A 21852-nucleotide genomic window follows, 5' to 3' on the forward strand; every position below is an offset into this window, starting at 1 on the left:
TTGCACTGCTTTGCCTTCATACATAGTTGGTGAAGTGAGTAGTATTGTAATATAACGGGATGGTCGCTTTGGTCTCAAAAAATTGCTCTTCCCACATACTGTTTATATCTCTCTGCTGGAGTATATGAACAGGAGACAGAGCAATTAGAGGTATTCATCCCATGTTAATCCATCCTATCCCCTAATTCTGAATTTGTGATCTGCCCAGTGTCTCTAGACAGTATAGGATGTCAGCAAATTTCAGAGATTCCTGGACCATTCTGTGAGATTGGCAAACATAGTTCACAAGCTTCAACTAGTTCAGAGTTTGAAATCATCCACTTTGTAGCTTTAAGGACAGGTACTTTAGATATAATTATGATTCATTGGTTTCTGGGCTCAAATGTGAAGTGCTGATCTTGGTTTATCAAGCTAAATTGTTTTGGTTCTTGTTATATGAGGAATCATTTGCTTGTCCTAACTTATCCATTTAGTTTAGATGTCACGAGGTTCATACATCATCTTAAGATATGAATAAGCTTCAACTAGCTTGGTTGACATTGTTTAACACAATTAGTAGACCCAGCTAGCAGTGAAATTTGATTCTGGTGTGATATAGATATGGAATTTTGTGCTTTTCTATGTAATTCTTTATATAATTCACCATTCTTACTGCCTGTTTTTTTATTATTAATGCTGGAAATCAGTTACTATACTGTAGTAATAGAAACAAAACAATGTATTTCAGGCTGATTTTGGAATATATCTATAGGTATAAGAGCAAGAATGGGAGAGACTTGCCTCCTATAATCTTCCATTCCTAGTCTCTTTTTCTCATTTTGAAGAAAGAAATGAACAAAAGTGCCACTGAAATTCAGCAACTCAATCTCTGAATAATGGTGGATCAAATGCAAGCATCTAATGGTGGGGTTGCCCATCCTTTTCATAAAGCATACATTTCATTAATGCAATTCTTTTCATTTCAGACACCCATTTGTCTGAAATGGTGTAGAGTTTCCTGCTTGAGCAGGGAATTGGACTAGAAGACCTCCAAGGTCCTTTCCTACCCTGTTATTCTGGAATGAAAACACTGCAGTAGATATAACGAGCCCAGATTATCTGAGAATTTATTTTGATGATTAAAAGTTGACCGGATGAAACACATATGTAAAATATGAACATTCAGCAAAGAGTTATTTTATGTCAGAACTTTTTTAAGGAGCAAATATGACCAGTAGAATAGATTTTACAACTGCAAAGATAAATAAATCATATTAACTGTGGGAAAGTGAGGTATACAGTTTTCCCTTGCTTTATGCAATTTTGCTATTATGTGCTTGATCATTTTCATCCAAAAATCTGTTTTATGCAAAACTAAATATCACTGTTATGTGATTTATGCCAGCATAGTCAATTAGTCCCCAAAATGTGGAAATATGCCAGGATTTATTCCTGTCCAAAGCTACTTGAATATTTTTCATCCCAAACTTCTTTCTCTCCCATTCACACATTTACTGTTGTATTCCATTTTCCACTTATTTCCATACCTGCAATAACTACTATTGTTACTATGGAACCGAAACAACCATCAACTCGACTAAATCCCTTATTTAAAACATCAGTGTCTCACTTTATGTGAGGGTTGGGGAGAACATAATCTTAGCAGAAAGGAAATCTGTTACATGCTTATATCCAATGATAATTTAAGGGATACTAAAGAAAACCAATTAGAAAATTCTGAAAAATGGGATTAAAAAAAGCAGACAGGCCAAGAGTACTGTTAAATTCATTAGCTAAAGATGTAAATGAAAACAAATGAGATCACAGCAAAGAGTATTTGGAAAGTTCACAGCAGCTGTATGAAGGAAAAAGTTCAATAGCAAAGGTTCTTTTCCTGAAAAAATATAGATGAAGTTTTAGAATAGCAAAGAGATGTAGGAACAAATAAATGCTTAAAGGTGTTGCTTATTATTGATGAAAGAAAAAAGTAATCATGTATAAGGTTGACATCTCAGTGGGTATTTTGAAATACACAGTACCTTTATGAATGTGTTAGAAACAAATTCCCCAAACAGACTTAACAATAGTGTTTCTTAAGGAAAGGGAAATGGGTTCCAATAGGGAAAGGAAGCTGAGAGGAAATTACAATCAGAATAAAAAACAAAGACAAAAATTGTTTTAAACCTAAGAAAACCAGATATTGAAAGAAGCAAATTCAATATTGAAAGCAAAATGACATAAAGGGATTTACAAAGAACTAGAGAAACAATTACTGTAAAGGTATAATGACATAGGTGTGGAGCAGTGTTTTTGGTTACATAGTAACATTTAATTAACTGATCATGATTCTGCAAAATTATATACTGAAGGAAAGATTTATTTGTTGATAGGGATAACAGTAAAGCAGAAAATACTAGAAATTTTTGAAATGTAGTACATAGAGAAATGCCATTATTATCATCCTGTAATTGTGAAATATCCTAGGTTTCAGACTTGAGAAAACTTGTAGAATAAGAAGTTTAATAATGAAACTAGTGAATGTTTAATTCCAAAATAGTTAAATGTTATAAAGTGCTTGTATTAGGAATAATGGCGGGGGGGGGGCAGCAATCAATCACACAAAGAAAAAAGATGCACCAAATGAACATTCAGTCAAAGCCCTTTGGAAATGGGAAAAACAGAGACAGATGTACAGCTTCAATGCCTTCCACAATTCAACTAGGACAATCAAAATATTTGAAAAAGACACTAGGAAGAACAACAACAACAACAAAACCACAGAGAAGCAAACAGCATGCAACTTTTCTGGATACAGTTTTATAATTCAGAAAGTAAAGAAGACAATAGAAAAAGCAATTTAAACCCATTATAATAGAGGTTTATGAGTGAGGAATGGAATATTCCTGATCCCAGGATGATTTGCATTTAGCCTGTGTGTGATGCTAAGTCACACTAATGCCTTCCTAGCTTGCAGTCCTTTGTCAATAGGATCCTGAGTGACCCTCTCTGAAAAACTGAAGAAAGAGAACAAATCTATCCTGGATGAAGAATATTCAACAAGATAATGATCCTGCCAACTGAAAGCATTTGAATACCCTAGAACAGTGATGGCGAACCTTTTAGAGACCGAGTGCCCAAACTGCAACCCAAAACCCACTTATGCATCGTTGGGTGCTGGGTGGGCGTGGCCCATTGGGTGGGCATGGCTGTGGTGGTAATGGCAGACTGAGTGGGACTAAAAAGTTCAATCAATTCCAACTTTGAAGATCTATTTTTTTCCTGCGAGAAGTTGAAATTGATTGATTGGTTGAACCTTTTTTTTTTTTTGCACACGGTGGCAGAGGCCTAAAGCGAAAAGGTTTTATAAAACCGAGCTGAAGGCCCAGGGCAACGGCGCGTGTGCCCACAGAGAGGGCTCTGCATGCCACCTGTGGCACGCGTGCCATAGGTTCACCACCACGGCCCTAGAAAATAAAAAAGGGGCACAGCTGGGCTTCTACACTCTGGAACTGATATAGATGGAGAAAGAATATTAAGCCATGTTAGTAGTACACTTTAGTCAAGGCAACGCTACAAAGGTTGCTAATTTGCTGAACAGGATGAGTAGGATGATAACTATGCAGAGATTTGTGATATCCTGAAGAGATCACCTATGTAAATATTAACTACATAAAAAATATAGGAGAATCTCTTATTATGCAATTCAAATGAGTTTAGATGATTAACTCCTATCGGTTGAGAAGACTTGATCGACTTAAGGAATACACAAAAGCTAAATTAAGTACACTGTACTGCATAGAAATGGAAAACAAAAGCTACCTCCTGAAATATTTGTATTTCTTTTTTACCCTTCTGCCACCTTATCTGCTGTCTGTCAACTGCTACTATAGGTTATCTGGAAAAGAATACACATAAATTTAAGGTTTCCTTTTTAATGTGCCATTATACAAAATGTATTATACAAAAATGTTTCACTCTGCTATGTAAACATTCAGTTCAATGCTTTAGCGTAAAGCTTAAGCATAAATTATAAAAAAAGCAAAACTATACTACATGCTAACCCATAAAGCACGGTTTACATATCACAGCAGGTGGTTTCATGCTAATCTAAGTTAATTATAGTTTAGCATGTAAGATATCGACTACTTAGATTACATGAGATAAAAGGCAGATCTCTTGATGATTTAATAAAATTGTGTCTAAATTGTATACATCCATGCAAAAAACAACAACAAAAAAACACCCCAAAGTATAATTTTCAGCAATATATAAAATAAGCATGTCTGAAAGGAGCTTAAACTAAAACTTTCCCCCTAGTTTCTGTGTTATTCTTACTCATTTGATTCTTACCTGGGGTCAGAAATGAATGGGCAAAACTCAGCTTCATCTCCTTAGCAATGAGCAATGTATATTGGTTGCCATTTCCAAAAGAACACAGTTGTGCTTAACACATTTATGGTTTTTAGTTAATTCTGGAAATGTTCAGGTTTCCTTCCCTCTCATCTGGAACTTGAAGCACCTGCTCGAAGCTCAACACAGAGATGTTTTGAACACTTCCAGAATGTCTAATTTCCATCCATCCATCCATCCATCCATCCATCCATCCATCCATTCATCCATCCGTATGCTGCCACAATCACAGGACTCTTGGCAGCTAACAAGAACACACAACAGCATATAAAAGCATAAGAATAAAGCAAAGAAAGCAAAACACCCGCTTTGAGGTTCAAACACTTTGCATGCTGACCTAAAATGTCTTTAGAAAAAACACTATGCAGAATTCAGCATTGTAAAACCATCAGTAATACACTGAAATCCGAACACCCTCTATACCAGTGGTTCTCAACCTTTTTAATGCCGCGACCCCCAACCAGTCGTAAGTCGAGGACTACTCAACCGGTCATAAGTCGAGGACTACTGAACTGGTGCAGCACTGTTTGCAGAATGGGACTTTTGGCGGGCTCAGCAGGGCAGAGACAGCCTGGACAATTCCTATTGGCTTTTGAAAGCCAACAGAATTAGACTCTATTCAAGAGAGTCTATTCTATTGGCTTTCAAAAGCCAATAGAATAAAAGGGAGTAGCACAGCTAAGGAAAAGTGGAAAAAAATGGCGGACTGCGTTGTTTGGCGACCCCTGTGAAATAGTCATTCGACCCCAAATGGGGTCCCAATCCACAGGTTGAGAACCACTGCTCTATACAGTAGGGACAGGATTAGATAACATTTTTAAAGCTGCTCTAGAGGAAATATTCTGAGGTTTTCAGAATGCCAAATTTACTAAAGAATCAAAGATTTGCCATAAGAATTTTAGTCCAGACTGCATATAATTTGCCAATAGTTCGATATTATAAAATTGTATCAGTAAGAATAGTTACTTTTCACTTTTAATCTCAAAATCAGGATTCAAGTGCCAGCAAGCATAAGAAAGGTTATTTATTAGAGTGGTACACTGCACAATACTCCTGTCTTTTCCTTTGGTTTCAGGACTGCAGGATTAAGTCTTAAATAAATAACATGTACATTGTATCTAAAATAAATATATAACTTAAAATTAAGCATCTTGTTAAATATTTTTCAGATTAAATAAAGTTCAAGAACTAGAATTCTTCAGGAGAGTTTTTCACAGTTTTTCAAAGCAGTATTCAACAACAGTTTTGTGAAGAATTCAGTTGCCTGGTTCATTGTTTGCTTGGTTCATACCAATGTCATTTTCCATTGAAGAGAAGACAAATTTCAAATCTTCTTGGGCTGTAGCTCCATATTGTGAACAAGTCCTCTGCAAATAAATGTGGTTCTCTCTCTCTCAGAGAGTTCTTCCAATTTAGAAATATGATTTGCTTCTTTAACAAAGCATTATCTCTTTGAAAACAAAGCTGTTCTCATTCGTGTAAGTTCCTCTTTAAGTGTCTCCTGGAAAGAGTATTATCCATTCAATTGTGAATGTAGAACTTGTTTCACTGCTAAAACCTGAATTTGTAATAAAAAGATGCCTCAGGTTAAAATAAATCATTTACACAACAGTTGATTTATAATATAAAATTTTTAATGACCTTACACTATCATAATGTTGGCAGCCATTTCCAAACAGAATTAGGATAAACTAGAGCTACTTCAGGGTTAATGCTGACTAATTGGCTGGAGACTTATATTGATGCATTCTCATGGAGTTCAACAGAATTAATGACACTCAACCTGCTAACTTCCTACAACAGATCCAGTTATACTCTCTCAAAGGATTGAATTTGATTAGGGAAATGCTATAAAAGGATTATGTTTATCTTCAAAATCCAAGATCATCTTAAAGGAAATGGTCTCCAAGGAGTAAGTAAAATGACAATAACTGTTATCTTAAAAAAAACAGAATACTTATTTTTGATACTCTAAAATGTGGTCTACAGTAGCTGAAGGAATGCAACAGAAATAGGAAACAGTAGCTGCCACAGAATGGCAAAGAGGGGTAAATGATGTATATGTAAAACAAAATGTCCCTTGGCTGCAGAAACTTTCAAGAAAAAAAAAGTAACAAGTGCCTGGATTGAATAGCAAAGAGGTTGACTGGTTTCAAGCCCTGTCAGGTCAACAAACTCAGAAATCAAGACTACTTAGATTTCTGGAAAGACCTATATTGTTGGTAAAGCCAGAAACTAGAAAGCCTGCTAAAGCAACTCCCCAGATAAAGTTGGACATGGCATAATTAAGGCAGATTTATTCTTACACTTTTCCTTCCCTTGGGCTGACATGTCTCTTTTGTAACAGTTCTGTTTTCTCTCCCATGCCTGACAACTAGTTCATCACAACTAGGCAGATCCCAGGGAGACAAAAATGCAGCAGCCAAAACAATCAGTAACATTTACTCTGGATTCTCAAAGTTGTTTCTAAAGAAATTCGTATGATTATGATATATGATTATGATAGGGTTATAATACTGGGTTAATCATAAGAATTTCTTTAGAAACAGGGTCATGATGCTGTTGATTATGTTGATCTGCCACATGAGAGGAAAGAACCAACCCATTAACCAACAAACAGAAGGCCAAGTTTACCCAATTATGTGCTGAAAGGATTACCTTGCAGTTCTTGGACAGTTCATTGACTGACAGTGATGCCCAATTTAACCTTCTCTTCATTCTCTACATCATATACACCTTGTTTGTGACATCTAGAAAATTGGAAAAGGAGGAGCCAAGATTAAGACCAATTCTAAACTTATACAGTTATTCAAAGAGGACCTAAGATTGTTCCATTACTAACATTGGAGATCTAATATGGGAAATCCCATTCTGCACTTTTGGGATAGAACCACCACAAAATATAAAATTGTTTGCACTAAAACTGGACTTTAGTCCTTTACCAGCTGGTTCATGTGAGGTGTCCTGATTGCCACTCAGTAATGAAAAGAGTAATTTAATTTTAATTTTCTACAGTCATATGGTCAAAGCAGGAGAACAAAAACAGGATTCAAATTCACTGCATGTTTTATCAACTATTTGTCATAAATATATAATCTGCCTTTCTCAGAGGCTGTATTGAAATCAAATTAAGGTGAAACTGAATAAAACAAAAATCAGTTAGACTCTGGTATACTCTGTAGAAAGGCTGGGGCAAATATATCAGTTTACATTTCCATTCAGAAAAGATCCCTAAGGCTGATGGGAAGCTGAAGCAGGCAAGAGCTGTGCATATTTAATGTAACTTATTGGATCTGCCAATCTTTTCTGAAGCACAGATTCCAGAAGATAAAGGTAAAGGTTTCCTCTGCCGGTTAGGCCCAACTCAAGGGCAGTGCTCATTTCTGATTTACAGCCAAAGAGCCAGCATTGTCCAAAGACATTTCCATAGTCATGTGGCCAGCATGATTATATGCTGAAGGCACAGAGTTCTGTTACCTTCCCACCAAAGTGGTATCTATTTATCTATTTGCATTTACTGTACATGCTTTCAAACTGCTAGTTGGCAGGAGCTGGGGCAAGTAATGGAAGCTCAATCCATCATGTGGTACTTGGTCTCAAACTGCCAACCTTCTAGTCACAACCCAGTGTCTTAACCGCTCAGCCCCCACGCTCCTTCAGATTCCATAGAAATCCTAAAATTAATTTGCTTTAGAAATATTCAGAAAATGGTCACAAAGCACATGCCATATTTCTATCATCAAAGTGTCCTATAAGCTGTTTGGGATAACAAGCTATAGATGATGATGATGATGATGATCATGATGATGAAATTGGAAGGGACCTTGGAGGTTATCTAGTCCAACCCCCTGCTGAGGCATGAAACCCTATACCATTTCAGAAAAATGGCTGTCCAGTCTCTTCTTAAAGACTTCCAGTATTGGAGCATTCACCGCCTCTGGAGGCAGGTTGTTCCACTGGTTAATTGTATTAACTGTCAGGAAGTTTCTCCTTAGTTCTAGGTTGCTTCTCTCTTTGGTTAGTTTCCATCTGTTCCTTCTTGTCCTGCCTTCACGTCTTTGGAGAATAGCTTGACTCCCTCTTCTTTGTGGCAGCTCCTGAGATATTGGAACATTGCTATCATATCCCCCCCTCATCCTTCTCTTCATTAGACTAGACATACCCAATTCCAGCAACTATTCTTTATGTGTTTTAGCCAGTCCCCTGATCATCATTGTTCCTCTTCTCTGTACTCTAGAGTCTCAACATCTTTTTTACATCACGGTGACCAAAACTGGATGTAGTATTCCAAGTGTGGCCTTACCAAGGCATTGTAAATTAACACTTCACGTGATCTTGATTCTATCCCTCTGTTAATGCAGCCTAGCACTGTGTTGGCTTTTTTAGCAGCTGCAGCACACTGCTGGTTCATATTTAAGTGAATGTCCACTAGGACTCCAAGATCCCTCTCACAGTTGCTACTATTGAGCAAGGTACCACCTACAGTAGTGGCCAAAATTGTGGAAACCTTTTGGGAAAAGTGTATTTTTGAGGTTTGATGGCTAATAACACCACTTTTTGGGGGGATTAGTACCATAAAATTATATATCAATGGAAAGATAATTTAATCAGGAATGTAATGCAACAAAGTTTGTTCAATTATCTGTACTGTATTCTATGAAAAGTTATAGCCAAATAACCAGAAAAAGGAAGCACAACTTGCTTAGGCTGATATCAGGTAGCTTTCCTTCATCTGATTGTAGCCAATGAGCACGAGTGTTTAGAGAGCCAATCAGGTGTCATCTTGTTTTGGCAATGAGCCAATCAGATCACAGCAGGATTCAGTTATTAATGTCATGTATTGAAGCTGAGAGGAGGACATTTGTCAGTGTGTTATGTGATCGCTATCAAATAGGTTGGGTTGTTTTTGTGTTCTTTCATTTAGTGAGCTTGTAAAACATAATAAAATTAAAGTAATGGTGCAAAGAGTTGACTGGTTGCCCAGAAAGTGATGTAAAATAGTATTATTAAGTGAACAAGGCTACAGTTATAAAGAAATTAGAAGAAAAATTGGTGGAAACTTAACCAAAGATGGCATTTCTACTGTACACTTTTCCCAAAAGATTTCCACAATTTTGGCCAGTACTGTATACTATACCTGTGCATTTGGTTTTTCTTGCCTAAATGTAGAACCTTACTTTTTTCACCATTGGATTTCATTTCATTAGATAGCGCCCAATGTTCAAGCCTGTCAAGATCCTTCTGTATCTTAAGCCTATCTTCTGGAGTGTTGGCTATTCCTGCCAGCTTGGGGTCGTCTGCAAATTTGATGATAATAAAAGCCCAATCTAGCACAATACCAACAAAGAGGAAAAATAACAGCTCTCAAAAGAAACCAGCATGGCTGCATAAAGAACTCTCTGATAAATTGAAACATAAAAAGGACAAGTATAGAAAGGGGAAAGAGGGACACATAACTAAGTCAGAATATCAGCAAACAATTAGAGCCTGCAAAGATGAAGTGAGGAAAGCTAAAGCTCAAAATGAACTAAGGCTTGCGACCAAAGTCAAAAATAACAAAAAAAGCTTCTTTCAACGTGTAAAAAACAAGAAAAAAAAGTGAAGGAAATGATTGGTCCATTAGTGGGTGGAAGTGGCAAGAAGGTGACAAGCAACAAGGAGAAAGCAGAACTATTTAACTTGTTTTTTGTATCTGTCTTTACACAAACGGAAAAAACAGACCAACCTATCAAAAATAGTGCCATAAAAAACAGAATAGAAACACAAGTTAAGATAGGCAAAAAAATGGTAAGTGAGCACCTGTCCAGTCTAGACGAGTTCAAATCACCAGGACCAGATGGATTACACCCCAAGGTTCTCAAGGAACTGGCAGATATGATCTCAGAACCACTGAACTATATTTTTCAAAGATCCTGGAGTGCTGGGGAACTACCAGAGGACTGGAAAAGAGCTGATGTACCTCCCATCTTCAAAAAGGAAAAAAAATGGACCCAGGAAATTATAGACCTATCAGCCTGACCTCAATACCTGGGAAAATTCTGGAAAAGATAATCAAACAACGAATCAGCAAACACCTAGAGGCAAACAAAGTCATTACTAAAAGCCAACATGGGTTTGTCAAAAACAGATCATGGCAGACAAATCTTATTGCATTCTTTGACCAAGTGACAAAATTAGTGGACCAGAGGAATGCTGTGGATTTAATTTACTTGGACTCCAGTAAGGCATTTGATAAAGTAGATCACAACCTACTACTTGATAAGATAGAAAAATGTGGGTTAGACAGCATCACCACCAGATGGATTCGTAGCTGGCTGGCCGGCTGTACTCAGTGTGTGGTCCTCAATGGAACTACATCTACATGGAGGGAAGTGTGTAGTGGGGTGCCCCAGGGCTCTGTTCTGGGCCCAGTGCTCTTCCACATCTTCATCAACGATTTGGACAAGGGGATAGATGGGGAAATCATCAAATTTGCAGACGACACCAAGCTGGTAGGAATAGAAGACAGGCTTAAGATGCAGGAGGATCTGGACAGACTTGAACACGGGCGCTATCTAACAAAATGAAATTCAATGGTGAAAAAAGTAAGGTTCTACATTTAGGCAAGAAAAACCAAATGTACAGGTATAGTGTAAGGGGTATCTTGCTCAACAGTAGTAACTGTGAGAGGGATCTCGGAGTCCTAGTGGACAATCACTTAAATATGAGCCAGCAGTATGCTGCAGCTGCCAAAAAAAGCCAGCACAGTGCTGGGCTGCATTAACAGAGGGATAGAATCAAGATCACGTGAAGTATTAATACCACTTCACAATGCCTTGGTAAGGCCACACTTGGAATACTGCATCCAGTTTTGGTCACCACGATGTAAAAAGGATGTTGAGACTCTAGAAAGAGTACAGAGAAGAGCAACAAAGATGATTAAGGGACTGGAGTCTAAAACATATAAGGAAAGATTGCTGGAATTGGGTATGTCTAGTTTAATGAAGAGAAGGACGAGAGGGGACATGATAGCACTGTTCCAATATCTCAGGGGTTACCAAAAAGAAGAGGGAGTCAAGCTATTTTTCAAAGCGCCTGAAGGCAAGACAAGAAGCAATGGATGGAAACTAATCAAGGAGAGAAGCAACCTAGAACTAAGGAGAAACTTCCTGACAGTTAGAACAATTAACTAGTGGAACAACCTGCCTCCAGAAGCGGTGAATGCTCCAATACTGGAAGTTTTTAAGAAGAGACTGGAGAGCCATTTTTCCGAAATGGTATAGGGTTTCCTGCCTGAGCAGGGGGTTGAATTAGATCAGGGCTTTTCAACCAGTGGTACGGGTACCACCTATGGTACATTGGCACCTGGCAGGTGTTACGTGACCATCCTAGAAAAGTGGTAGGGGGGGAGGGGAAGGAGCTGAACCAGTGGCAGCACCACACAAGCCTGAGCGAGAGATGGCTGGAGCTGCAGGGCTGTCAAGGCTCAGCAGAAGCACCAGGATCAGTGCCACTTTCCAGCTGATCAGTGCTTCTTCAGGACTGTCAGGTCTCAGTGGGAGCGCCAGGCTCAGCGCCAGGCTCCAGCTGCAGCTCGGTGCTGATCCTGGTGCTTCTGCTGAACCCTGAAGAAGCACCAATCAGCTGGAAAGCAGCACCGAGCCTGGTGCTTCTGCTGAGCGCAGAAGCGCTGATCAGCTGGAATGCTGCAGCATCTCCAGGCTCTTGTGATTTACATTCAGATTCTTGGCAACTGATTCATATTTATGACGGTCACAGTGTCCCAGGGTCATGTGAATTGACCAAAACCTGCTGCAACCACCCAGCAGGCAGAGGGAATAAAAACCAAACACCCCCCACCCCACCCCTGCTGCCAATCCTCAACAGAAATGCACACAACAATGAAAACCTCGGACAAGAGGAAGAGCGCCACCGGATGGGCAGACAGGTGTCTTGCTCGGCTGTGCCTTGGGGGGCACTTTTTTAAATGCCATTGTAACTTTGAACAGTCACTAAGCGAACTGTTGTAAGTTGAGGACTACCTGTACTTTATCACTTTTTTCCTTTTTTGGGGGGGTCATCAAGTTTTTGACACCTTGCTAGGCAACTGGTGGTACTCGGATATTGCCATATCCTAAAAGTGGTACAATGGGTGAAAAGGTTGAAAAGCCCTGGACTAGATGACCTCCAAGGTCCCTTCCAACTCTTCCTCTTCCCCTCCTCCTCCTCCTCCTCCCTCTCCTCCTCCTCCATCATCATCATCATCAGCAGCAGCAGCAGCAGCAGCAGCAGCAGCATCATTATCCGCTCATCCAAATCATTGATGAAGATGTTGAAGAGCACTGGGCCCAGAACAGAGCCCTGGAGCACCCCACAACAGAGCCCTGGGGCACCCCACTAAAATATAAATCTAGATAAACTATAAACCTAGATAAAATATAAACCTAGATAAATGCATACATTCTTCCTTCATAAGACCACACTTCCAAATCATCATAAGCTGAAGGCACCCTATGTCTCCACCCTTCTCAATCCTATTAAACTACTTACCTCAGCATCAATAATACTGCAATGATGATAAGACACAGGGATGACAGAATCACTGCTGTAACCGCCAGGATAGTTGTACGATCATAACCATCAAAGCGATTTTCCACTGGAAGGCTAATAGCATGGCACCTCTCCCCATGGTAGTGTTCCTGGCATCTAGGAATTAAGGATTTTAAAAATCAATACATGAAGCTTATTTCATACATTTGGCTACTTCCATGACATACTAAACCATACAGAGAGTAGACTTAGTTTCGAAGTTACAAATTCTATATGTGTAAATATTTGTAACATTTTAAATTATATTTTTATGGAAATGTGCCTGCATACATAAGCAGACACATTCACATTTGCAACTGGAATATGAGTTTGCATTTACATACCGTAACACAATAGCAATAATAGGATGATTCATAATACTGCTTGGTGAGTTTTATAGCATTGTTTGCCCTAATTTATATAGAGAGCTGTTGCAGACGTTTTTCTTCTGTTTTAATTTTACTGTATGTATTCTTACCACCCCTTCAAGGTAGGCAAGGTCAGAAAACAGGAGCTATTAAGAGTCTTGGATAGTGGTTAGGATATTGAAATACAGGGGTGTCAAACTGGCAGCCCGTGGGCTGGATGCGTAACATGCAGGCCACACCTATTCTGGCTCCACAAAGGCAAAAAACAACGTGATACGTCACAATACGTCACGTGACATGATCGAGTTTGACACCCATTTTGCAACGGAATCCTGAAAGCTGTCAAAGCTTTCTCAACTTCAACTTATACCTGACACAATCCGAGGTGAGGGTTGTTTTGAGATTCTTTCTCATGCTTTCTATTGTCTCAGAACTTGGATTTGTTTTCTGCAATGGTTTAGCAGTTCCCTCTGTCTTTTCTAAGTCAAGTCTTTATAACCATCTAAAGTTCCTTTATACATTAATTAGATAAATAAATAAAAAACTTTGATGAGAATATCAAAAGTGGTTATTATTTTGAAAAAGTGACTGGACTGATTTTTGAGGAAAAAGAAGACATTTCGCTTCCTATCCTGGAAGCTTCATGAGTTGTATTGGATACTGTGGGAGATGGAAGGACGGTTATTGACAATTGAGATTAGTTTTTTTCTGACAGGATGGTGGGGGCAGAAATGGAAAAAGAAAAGTTGTGAGTTTGGGTTTTTTCTTTTACAATCAACTGATTTAGTAATTTTATCGAAGAAGGCAATAAGGTTTGTTTGTCATGATCTGTTTTTAACAAACCTGTGCTGGCTTCTAGTGATTGCTTTTTTCATTTCTAGGTGCTTACAAATCTGCTGCTTCAGTATTTTTCCTAGAATTTTCCCAGGTATTAATGTCAGGCTGATTGGTCTGTAGTTTCCTGAATCAATTTTTTTTTTTTTGAAGATGGAACAACATCAGCTCTTTTCCAATCCTCTCATAGTTTCCTGGTGCTCCAGGACCTTTGAAAGATATGGATCAGTGGTTTCAAAATCACATCTGCCAGCTCCTTCAGAACCTTGGGATGTAATTCATGTGTTGATTTAAACTCATCTAAAATGGACAGGTGTTGTCTTACCATTTTTATGCTGTATTCCTGATTCTTTTTTACAGGGCTGCTTTTATTAGGTTGGACTATTATTTCCTTTTGTGTAGAGAGAGATGCAAAGAATGAATTAAGCACTTTTGCTTTCTCCTGATATCTGTTACCTCCTTGCCATCTTCTCCCATTAGTGGACCAATTATCTCTTTGACTTTTTCTTGTTTTTTACATGATGAAAGAATTTTTGTAATGATTTTTTACATTTGTTGCAAGTCTTAGTTCATTCTGAGCCTTAGCTTTCTTGACTTAATCTTTGCAGATTGGAACTATTTGATGGCATTCTGCTTTAGTTATGTGTCACTCTTTCCATTTTTTATACTTGTCCTTTTTGTTTTTGTTTTTCAGTTTATCAGATAATTCTTTATGCAACCATGCTGGTTTCATCTGGGGGCCTTTTATTTTTCTTTCTCAAAAGTAATATTATACTACACTGGGATTTTATAATCTCATTTTTCAGAGTTTCCAAGCTTCTTAGTTGTTTCCCCCTTTAAGATTTCCATCCAAGGAATCTTTCCTAAGCTCTCTTTAAGTTTAAAATACTAGTTTGACTTTGCTCTATTGCTTGTGTCATCTATCATCTTGGAATGAGGGATGGAGAGGTAAGTATGTTTTTCAAATAAATCCAAACCATTTCAATAATAGGTAGTCAATAAGGCATCATGTTCAGATTCTCTAACTTACAAGGCACCAAAATAGTGCTAATGAAACCCAGGCAAGAATCAAAAGAGGCCTGTATCAATATTCTGATCAATTTCATGTGTACTATTTTTTTTCCATTCGAGTAAAAATGTTTTTGTTACTTCTGGTTCCTAATTTCTAAAATGGCTAAGCTAAGGCTGTCCTTCTGAAAGCAAAATTTCTGGACACACATATTGACAGATTTTAAAAATCCAGCATCTATATGGCCCATATCATATTTTGGGACCTAACATACAATGAATAGGAAATATGATCTCTTCTATGGAAGAAAAAAAGAATATGACTTTGCAAAGAATACAAAAAAAAACTTCCTTTGCTTTTTCTTAGTAAAACTTTAAGTACTAGATCAGTGATGCCAAACCTTTTAGAGACCAAGTGCCCAAAAACCGCCCCGCCCCCCATCGCTCTGCCTCACCTGCTCCACCCCGCCCCACCTGCTGGGCCATCCACCGCTTCCATGGCCTGCTGCAGATTGCTCAGGTGGCCCTGCAGTGCCATGGTGGACACGCCCTCCATCCGCGCCCCACAGCATTATCTGCGCGCAACGGGGCGTGAGGGCGGAGTCTTGTCCCTGCTGCCCAGCTGCCATGTGCTTGGTTGTGCTGCTCTGCACCCGGGGTCGACTCTCTGGGGGGGGCTGCTGATGAGGAGGGGGTGGCAGGACTGGGGCAATGGCATGCGTGCCCACAGAGAGGGCTCTGAGTGCCGCCTCTGGCACACATGCCATAGTTTCGCCACCACTGTACTAGATGATACTGTAAGCTACATTATATAATATCCTGCTACTCTTAATCTTTTTTTTTAACGAGAGTTTCAGTATACAATTCTAATCTCTAATAGAATTATGAACTTCTAACTCATTTAACTGGAAAATAAATCTGCAATATAGCTATGGTTTTCCATGTATGCAATTAACTATTACAGGATATAAATAGTATAAGTAACTTACATACAAGATGGAGATTTAAGTTTCTTAATATATTTGCATTTTCCATGAATACAATAATCCTTGTATTTTCTCAAGCAAGGATCTCTTTTCTTTCCTTTTCCTTTTCTCCTTTTCTTCCCTCCATTATTTGGAGTCACAGGTTCTTGTGGCTTGGACATGAAAGCAGCTGGAGAAAGAAGGAAAAACACTAATTTCACATTATGTATTAGAATATTAAAGCATATCCCAGACATTATAGCTCAAATTGGCTTAGGAATATTAGCACTTGCATTTTTTTTCTAAAAAATTAAGTTCTGTTATAATGTATAATTTGGATGAGAGACAACCAGGAAGCCCTAGAGTTGTAGATCAGAGGAGGGAGTTGAAAAAACAAGGAGAAAGCAACAGCAACGCATTTCCATAGGGTTATCAAGGGCAGATGAGCTTCACTTGAGGAAGTCTTTACAGTATAGATCAGAGATCAACCTTTCTTGGTTGGCGAACTGAAAGAAAAGTGAAGGGAAAACATTATACTTGTCGCACATTCGCGCGTGCAAAGGGGGCTGCAAGCATGCACGTGATGCAAATGGGGCGGGGCTAGCACTTGCATGATACTCGCTAGTCCTGCCCCATTCTTGTGCACAGCACCCTGTTTCTGCACCCCGAGGTGCGACATCAGCCCCTTTTCATACCCTGAGGCACGGCGGTATCCCATTTTTGCACCCTGAGGCTCAGCACTGGCCTGTTTTTGTGCATTGCAACAACGGGCCATCCCATTTTTGACCGTGTGATGCGGTGGCAGCCTGTTTTTGTGGCACAGTGTTGGCCCATTTTTGCACCCACAGCGTAGCAGCATCCCATTTTCACACCTGGAGGCGCGATGTTGGCCCCGTTTTCACATCCTGAGGCATGCCGGTGTCCCGTTTTCATGCTCCCGTTTTCATGCTCCATTTTCATGCTCCTGTTTTCGCTTCCTGTGGCCACAGTGCTAGCACTAGCCTGCTAGCCTGTCCCACGGCCCAGTGGCCAGCAACCCATGGCCCACTACGGGGCCATGGCCCACAGGTTGGGGACCCCTGGTATAGATCACTGTTTATCATTGGGGACCCCAGCTACAGATCCTCACCTAGTTCAATTAGGAAATAATAATAATAATAATAATAATAATAATAATAATAATAATAATAATAATAATAAAAAGATGGAAGGGACCTTGGAGGTCATCTAGTCCAACCCCCTGCTCAGGCATGAAACCTATACCATTTCAGACAAATGGCTGTCTAGTCTCTTCTTAAAAACTTCCAGTGTTAGAGCATTCACCATTTCTGGAGGCAGGTTGTTCCACTGGTTAATTGTTCTAACTGTCAGGAAGTTTCTCCTTAGTTCTAGGTTGCTTCTCTCCTTGATTAGTTTCCATCCCTTGCTTCTTGTCCTGCCTTCAGGTGCTTTGGAGAATAGCTTGACTCCCTCTTCTTTGTGGCAGCCCCTGAGATATTGGAACACTGCTATCATGTCCCCCCTCGTTCTTCTCTTCATTAGACTAGACCAGTGGTTCTCAACCTGTGGGTCGGGACCCCATTTGGGGTCGAACAATCATTTCACGGGGGTGGCCAAACAAGGCTGTCCGCCATTTTTCCCCCTTTTCTTTGGCCACGCCCCTGGCACCCGGTGATGTATAAGTGGTTGGGGGTCACCACAACATGGGGAATTGTATTATGGGGTCGCGGCATTAGAAAGGTTGAGAACCACTGGACTAGACATACCCAATTCCAGCAGCGTTCCTTATATGTTTTAGCCTCCAGTCCCCTGATCATCTTTGTTGCTCTTCTCTGTATTCTTTCTAAAGTCTCAACATCTTTTTTACATCAGGGTGACCAAAATTGGATGCAATTTTGCAATTTTGGATGCAAAATGCAAAATGCAAAAAATGCAAAATTGGATGCAAACAAGGCAAGGAAAGGTAAGGTAAGCAAAAGTGGAAATATTGAACTATTATCCACTATAAATCTATTAGATCTTCAAAAATGTAAATGAAATATATTATATAGCACAGTCCTCAGAAATCAGAAGGAAAGCAGGAGCACTTTAAGTGATTTCTTATCTCTGTACACACACACATACACATTCACCAGCAATTAAGGATTCTCAATGATTAAAACAAACAGGCCAGCTGAGTAGACAGTCCTAGCTATATGGAAAGTCTGGATCCAAAGATATGCTGAATGGTCAAGTAGTTAAGAAGAGCAGCTCAGTGTTCTTCCCACACATTTGCTATGACTATTTCATGGGCATCAGTATTTGGCAGAAAGCATGCTAGGGTCTCAAGACCTAAATAGGCAAAGAGGATGAAATGGAAACCCAAGCTAGACGCCCCCAGATGGTACAACTTCGCCCTAGTGACTAAACTCAGTAAGGTAAGAAGAGCCACACTGTGTGGGACAGAAACTGTGAGTCATTTGTGGATCCTCTCATCAATTGACAGCATTTACAGACTGGAAAATTAATACTTCTGTCTGGATAGACCCACACATTAAATAATCAACATGTGGGGATAAGCAATAGATTCTATATGGCCAGGACCATCATTCACCAGCTAATCCTGTCTCAAATCTCCCAGTGACTTTAATTTTATACAGTAGTGAAAATGCCAACTAGGCTTACATATTTTGTTATATTTAAGAATACTGTTGCCATGGAATATCAGTGCTAGGAAATGTTTCCCTAAGATGAAGGAAGTTTTGTCAATGGGATGAGGAGGAAGAAGAGGGAGGGAACTACTGATGTCACCAAGTTTGCAGATCCTTAGAGGAAAATTAGTGAAGGAGAAAAAATAAGCACCAGAGCAATATTACATCTCTATAAAAGGGAGAGAGCACCAACTAGCAACAGATTATATAGCTGTTCATATTGCTATGCTATTCAAACAGTTGAACAGCATATATGCTACAAGTGGCAGGATTTGTGGAAAACAAGTGGCAATATTGCATTAGAGGATTTAAAGCTGTGGGTGGCAGAAGTAGCAGTTCTAATAACAAATAAGAATTGAAATGTGTGACTGATTCAAGCTAGGGTCTCTAGGGTAACAGCTTGGAACATATAAGTGAAAAATGGCTAAAATATCAATCCTTTCTGACATCAAGCAAATATGACAAGAATTTCCATGGAATATTTCATTGTAGTTCCCTTGCTTGTTCTTAGGAATCATTCCTGTTGCTAGATTTACACACATTTAAAGCAATACAACAAACATGTGGCATGGCTATCATTGAAATGTAGGTGCTATAATTTCTATTATCCTATTATAAAAGCACAAGATATGGTCTTGTTATATAGTTCATCACAAAATATATTTACTTTTGTAAATATACATTTATTTATGTTTACAATTTAAAATTCTCCAGAACTTCTTGGGCTTTTTTCCAGTTCTTTTAAGAGAGATAGGTCCAAAGACATCATGCACAAAAAATAGCACAGTAACATATTTCACTTATTTATTGTATTTATATATCCTTAAAATGTATCTATAAATTTCAGGATGCCTGTGCTGAGATCCTGTCTGGCCTTCCTTTTTCATCTATTTAAAAGTGAATGAGGTTATTAGGAGTCAATGTTGTCCTTTATAGTAAAATTGTATTCCATAAATTGAAATGATATCCCAAGTCTTTGAAGATATTCACCAACCAGTATCAGCAATCTCAATTTCTGTCATTCAAAAACCACAAGAGTTCAAAAGTAGGCATGATTGTACATATTGATATAAATAAGCAAAATTAGTAACTGCCAGCTAATGTAAGTAAAATCAGTGATCTCTAGAAATAATAGGTACGCTCCTTTTCCAGAGAGCATGCAAGGTAACAGTCTCTACTAATGATTGCTCTCAGTGATCTTCCATGCACTCATATATATGCTGCTTACAGCTACAACAATTTGTACAGTAACAGGGAACACGAGAAATAGCATTATGAGCCATACCTTGAGGGAGATCGCTTAAGGTATCTCCTTTGGATAACAAAGCATCTCTCTGCCCTACGTGTTCCAAAACTTTTGGGGATGGGCGGAGATGGAAATTTGTCAAGTCGTCTCTGTTTTCTCTCCTGGGAGTTTCATTCTGGAGTATGCCAGTTCCCTCCCCGTTCACCAGGATGGCACAAACTACAAGTAGAAATAAGAACATTGCAGTACTTTCTCGAAAAAGACAGAAAAAAAATCCAGACATTCTAATATTACCAAATGTTGGAGTTGAAATCCAAAATGATTTAAACAAAGCTGGAGTTTGTCATATAATTCTCTCACAGAGCAGCACAAATCAACTTACACTGAAGGAGGAGCAAAGTTATTTATAGAACCACACAAAAACAAAGGCATGAACAAAACAAGATATAAATGAAGGCCAGACTCACATGTGAATGGCACAAATGCACTAAGTATAGTAGGTGTTCTCATATTTTCAAAACCACATGCCCAGCAAACACACACAGACAAGCATACTCTGCTCCTACTCCAACTTTGTAACACAAGTACAGCATAGACTGGGATGCTTCTATTCCTCTGGGCAACTATTTGCCTAATAAACTCAGGGACATAGCAACTAGTGGAATCTGATCTGAAAATACTTCCAAGCACCTTTTTAAAGTTAGGAGAAATTTAGCCAACATAGAATCGAGGTTGTCATAAACTTCCTGCAATTTAAAAACCACATTTACAGGATATAGTCTCTCAAATGTTCCAGGGAATTGGGTAATGGGACTCAAAATACATCCCTTTACTATATAAATAATACATTCATCCCAGCGATTCAATGCTATCCTATAGCCAGCCCCATATTAGCTATCAAAACAAGCTAAATTTGGCAGTAGTGCAAAGGAGCCCTGACCCGGCAGACAGCTTCTCAGAAAACCGCCAAGCAACTGTGTGAATGGACTACCAATCATGTTTTATTTTATTTTCGGTACCATTACCAGGCAGAAATAAGTCTCGTATTAGCTTAGGCGAGAGCATGTACTGCGACCAACGCGGCTTCATAACTTAGAGCCCCCAGCTATTTCGTCCACCCAGCGACCCCCTCGCCTTCTTTCCAGGACAAGGCGCGCTCTCCAACATTCATGCCCAGGATTTGTATTTGCGTCCATTCAGGTGCCAGGTCTTCACGTTCCCCTGTTTACCTGCCGCTAAAAGAACGCTCGAGGTCATCACCGCTCCTGGCAAGGCTTGCCACCGCCGCTCGCTTCTCTCCTATCGGGGCCGACGTAGGGGCTTTAAAGGCGGGCTTTTTCCTCGGATTCGCTTCTTAAAGCGGAGTGCGCGAAGTGGCCAGGGCGGGCTCGTCCGGATGTCGCGGCGACTGTTCCCAGGACCAGGATAAAACAGCCCCGCGGAGCGCCTACCGCCCACTGCCTGGCTGATTCGGCATACAGCCACCCAGTGGCCCTGGTAGGGCAGCTCCCAACTGGAGGGGCCGGGCCAGGCCAGGCAGGGCTCGTCAGTAGACGCCACGCCCACTCCCCGGGCGAGAGCGCGGGCCCTCCTGCGGTGCAGTCGCCGGGAAAGAATCCCTCGCCCTGCCCTCGGGCGCGGCTGCTTCCTCACCCGGTTCCATTTCGTTGGGGAAAATGGCGCTTCCCCGACTTTTGGCCGCTTTTGGGAGGGGCAGATTCCATCCTTCGCTATTTGGACAGTGATCCTACGAATAGGTGCTACAGGTGGAACTGTCCGCGGCC

General features: G+C 39.7%; 1 protein-coding gene across 1 annotated transcript; it reads right to left on the reverse strand.

Moving 5' to 3' along the window:
• Window positions 1–5388: 5388 nt before the first annotated feature.
• Window positions 5389–21704, reverse strand: HBEGF (heparin binding EGF like growth factor). Its single transcript, XM_039326116.1, has 6 exons — window positions 21298–21704; window positions 20108–20287; window positions 16157–16322; window positions 12919–13074; window positions 7048–7139; window positions 5389–5947 (listed from the first exon to the last, which is right to left on the reverse strand). The coding sequence occupies exons 1-5, from the start codon at window positions 21323–21325 to the stop codon at window positions 7067–7069; spliced, it is 603 nt and encodes a 200-aa protein (XP_039182050.1). The 5' UTR covers window positions 21326–21704; the 3' UTR covers window positions 5389–5947; window positions 7048–7066.
• Window positions 21705–21852: the final 148 nt, after the last annotated feature.

Source organism: Crotalus tigris, unplaced genomic scaffold, assembly GCF_016545835.1.
Source record: "Crotalus tigris isolate CLP2741 ecotype Arizona unplaced genomic scaffold, ASM1654583v1 scf7180000024339.11422700, whole genome shotgun sequence".
In the NCBI taxonomy this organism is placed as follows: domain Eukaryota; kingdom Metazoa; phylum Chordata; class Lepidosauria; order Squamata; family Viperidae; genus Crotalus; species Crotalus tigris.

What these genes read in the sequence shown, in the direction of transcription:
- HBEGF (XM_039326116.1), bottom strand. Translation starts at nt 21,325, where the DNA reads ATGACCTCGAGCGTTCTTTTAGCGGCAG. An exon ending in GAGCGTTCTTTTAGCGGCAG is followed by an intron (nt 20,288 to 21,297) that starts GTAAACAGGGGA and finishes TTCTACTTGTAG; the next exon opens with TTTGTGCCATCCTGGTGAAC. An exon ending in GCAGTATTATTGATGCTGAG is followed by an intron (nt 7,140 to 12,918) that starts GTAAGTAGTTTA and finishes CCAATTTTCTAG; the next exon opens with ATGTCACAAACAAGGTGTAT.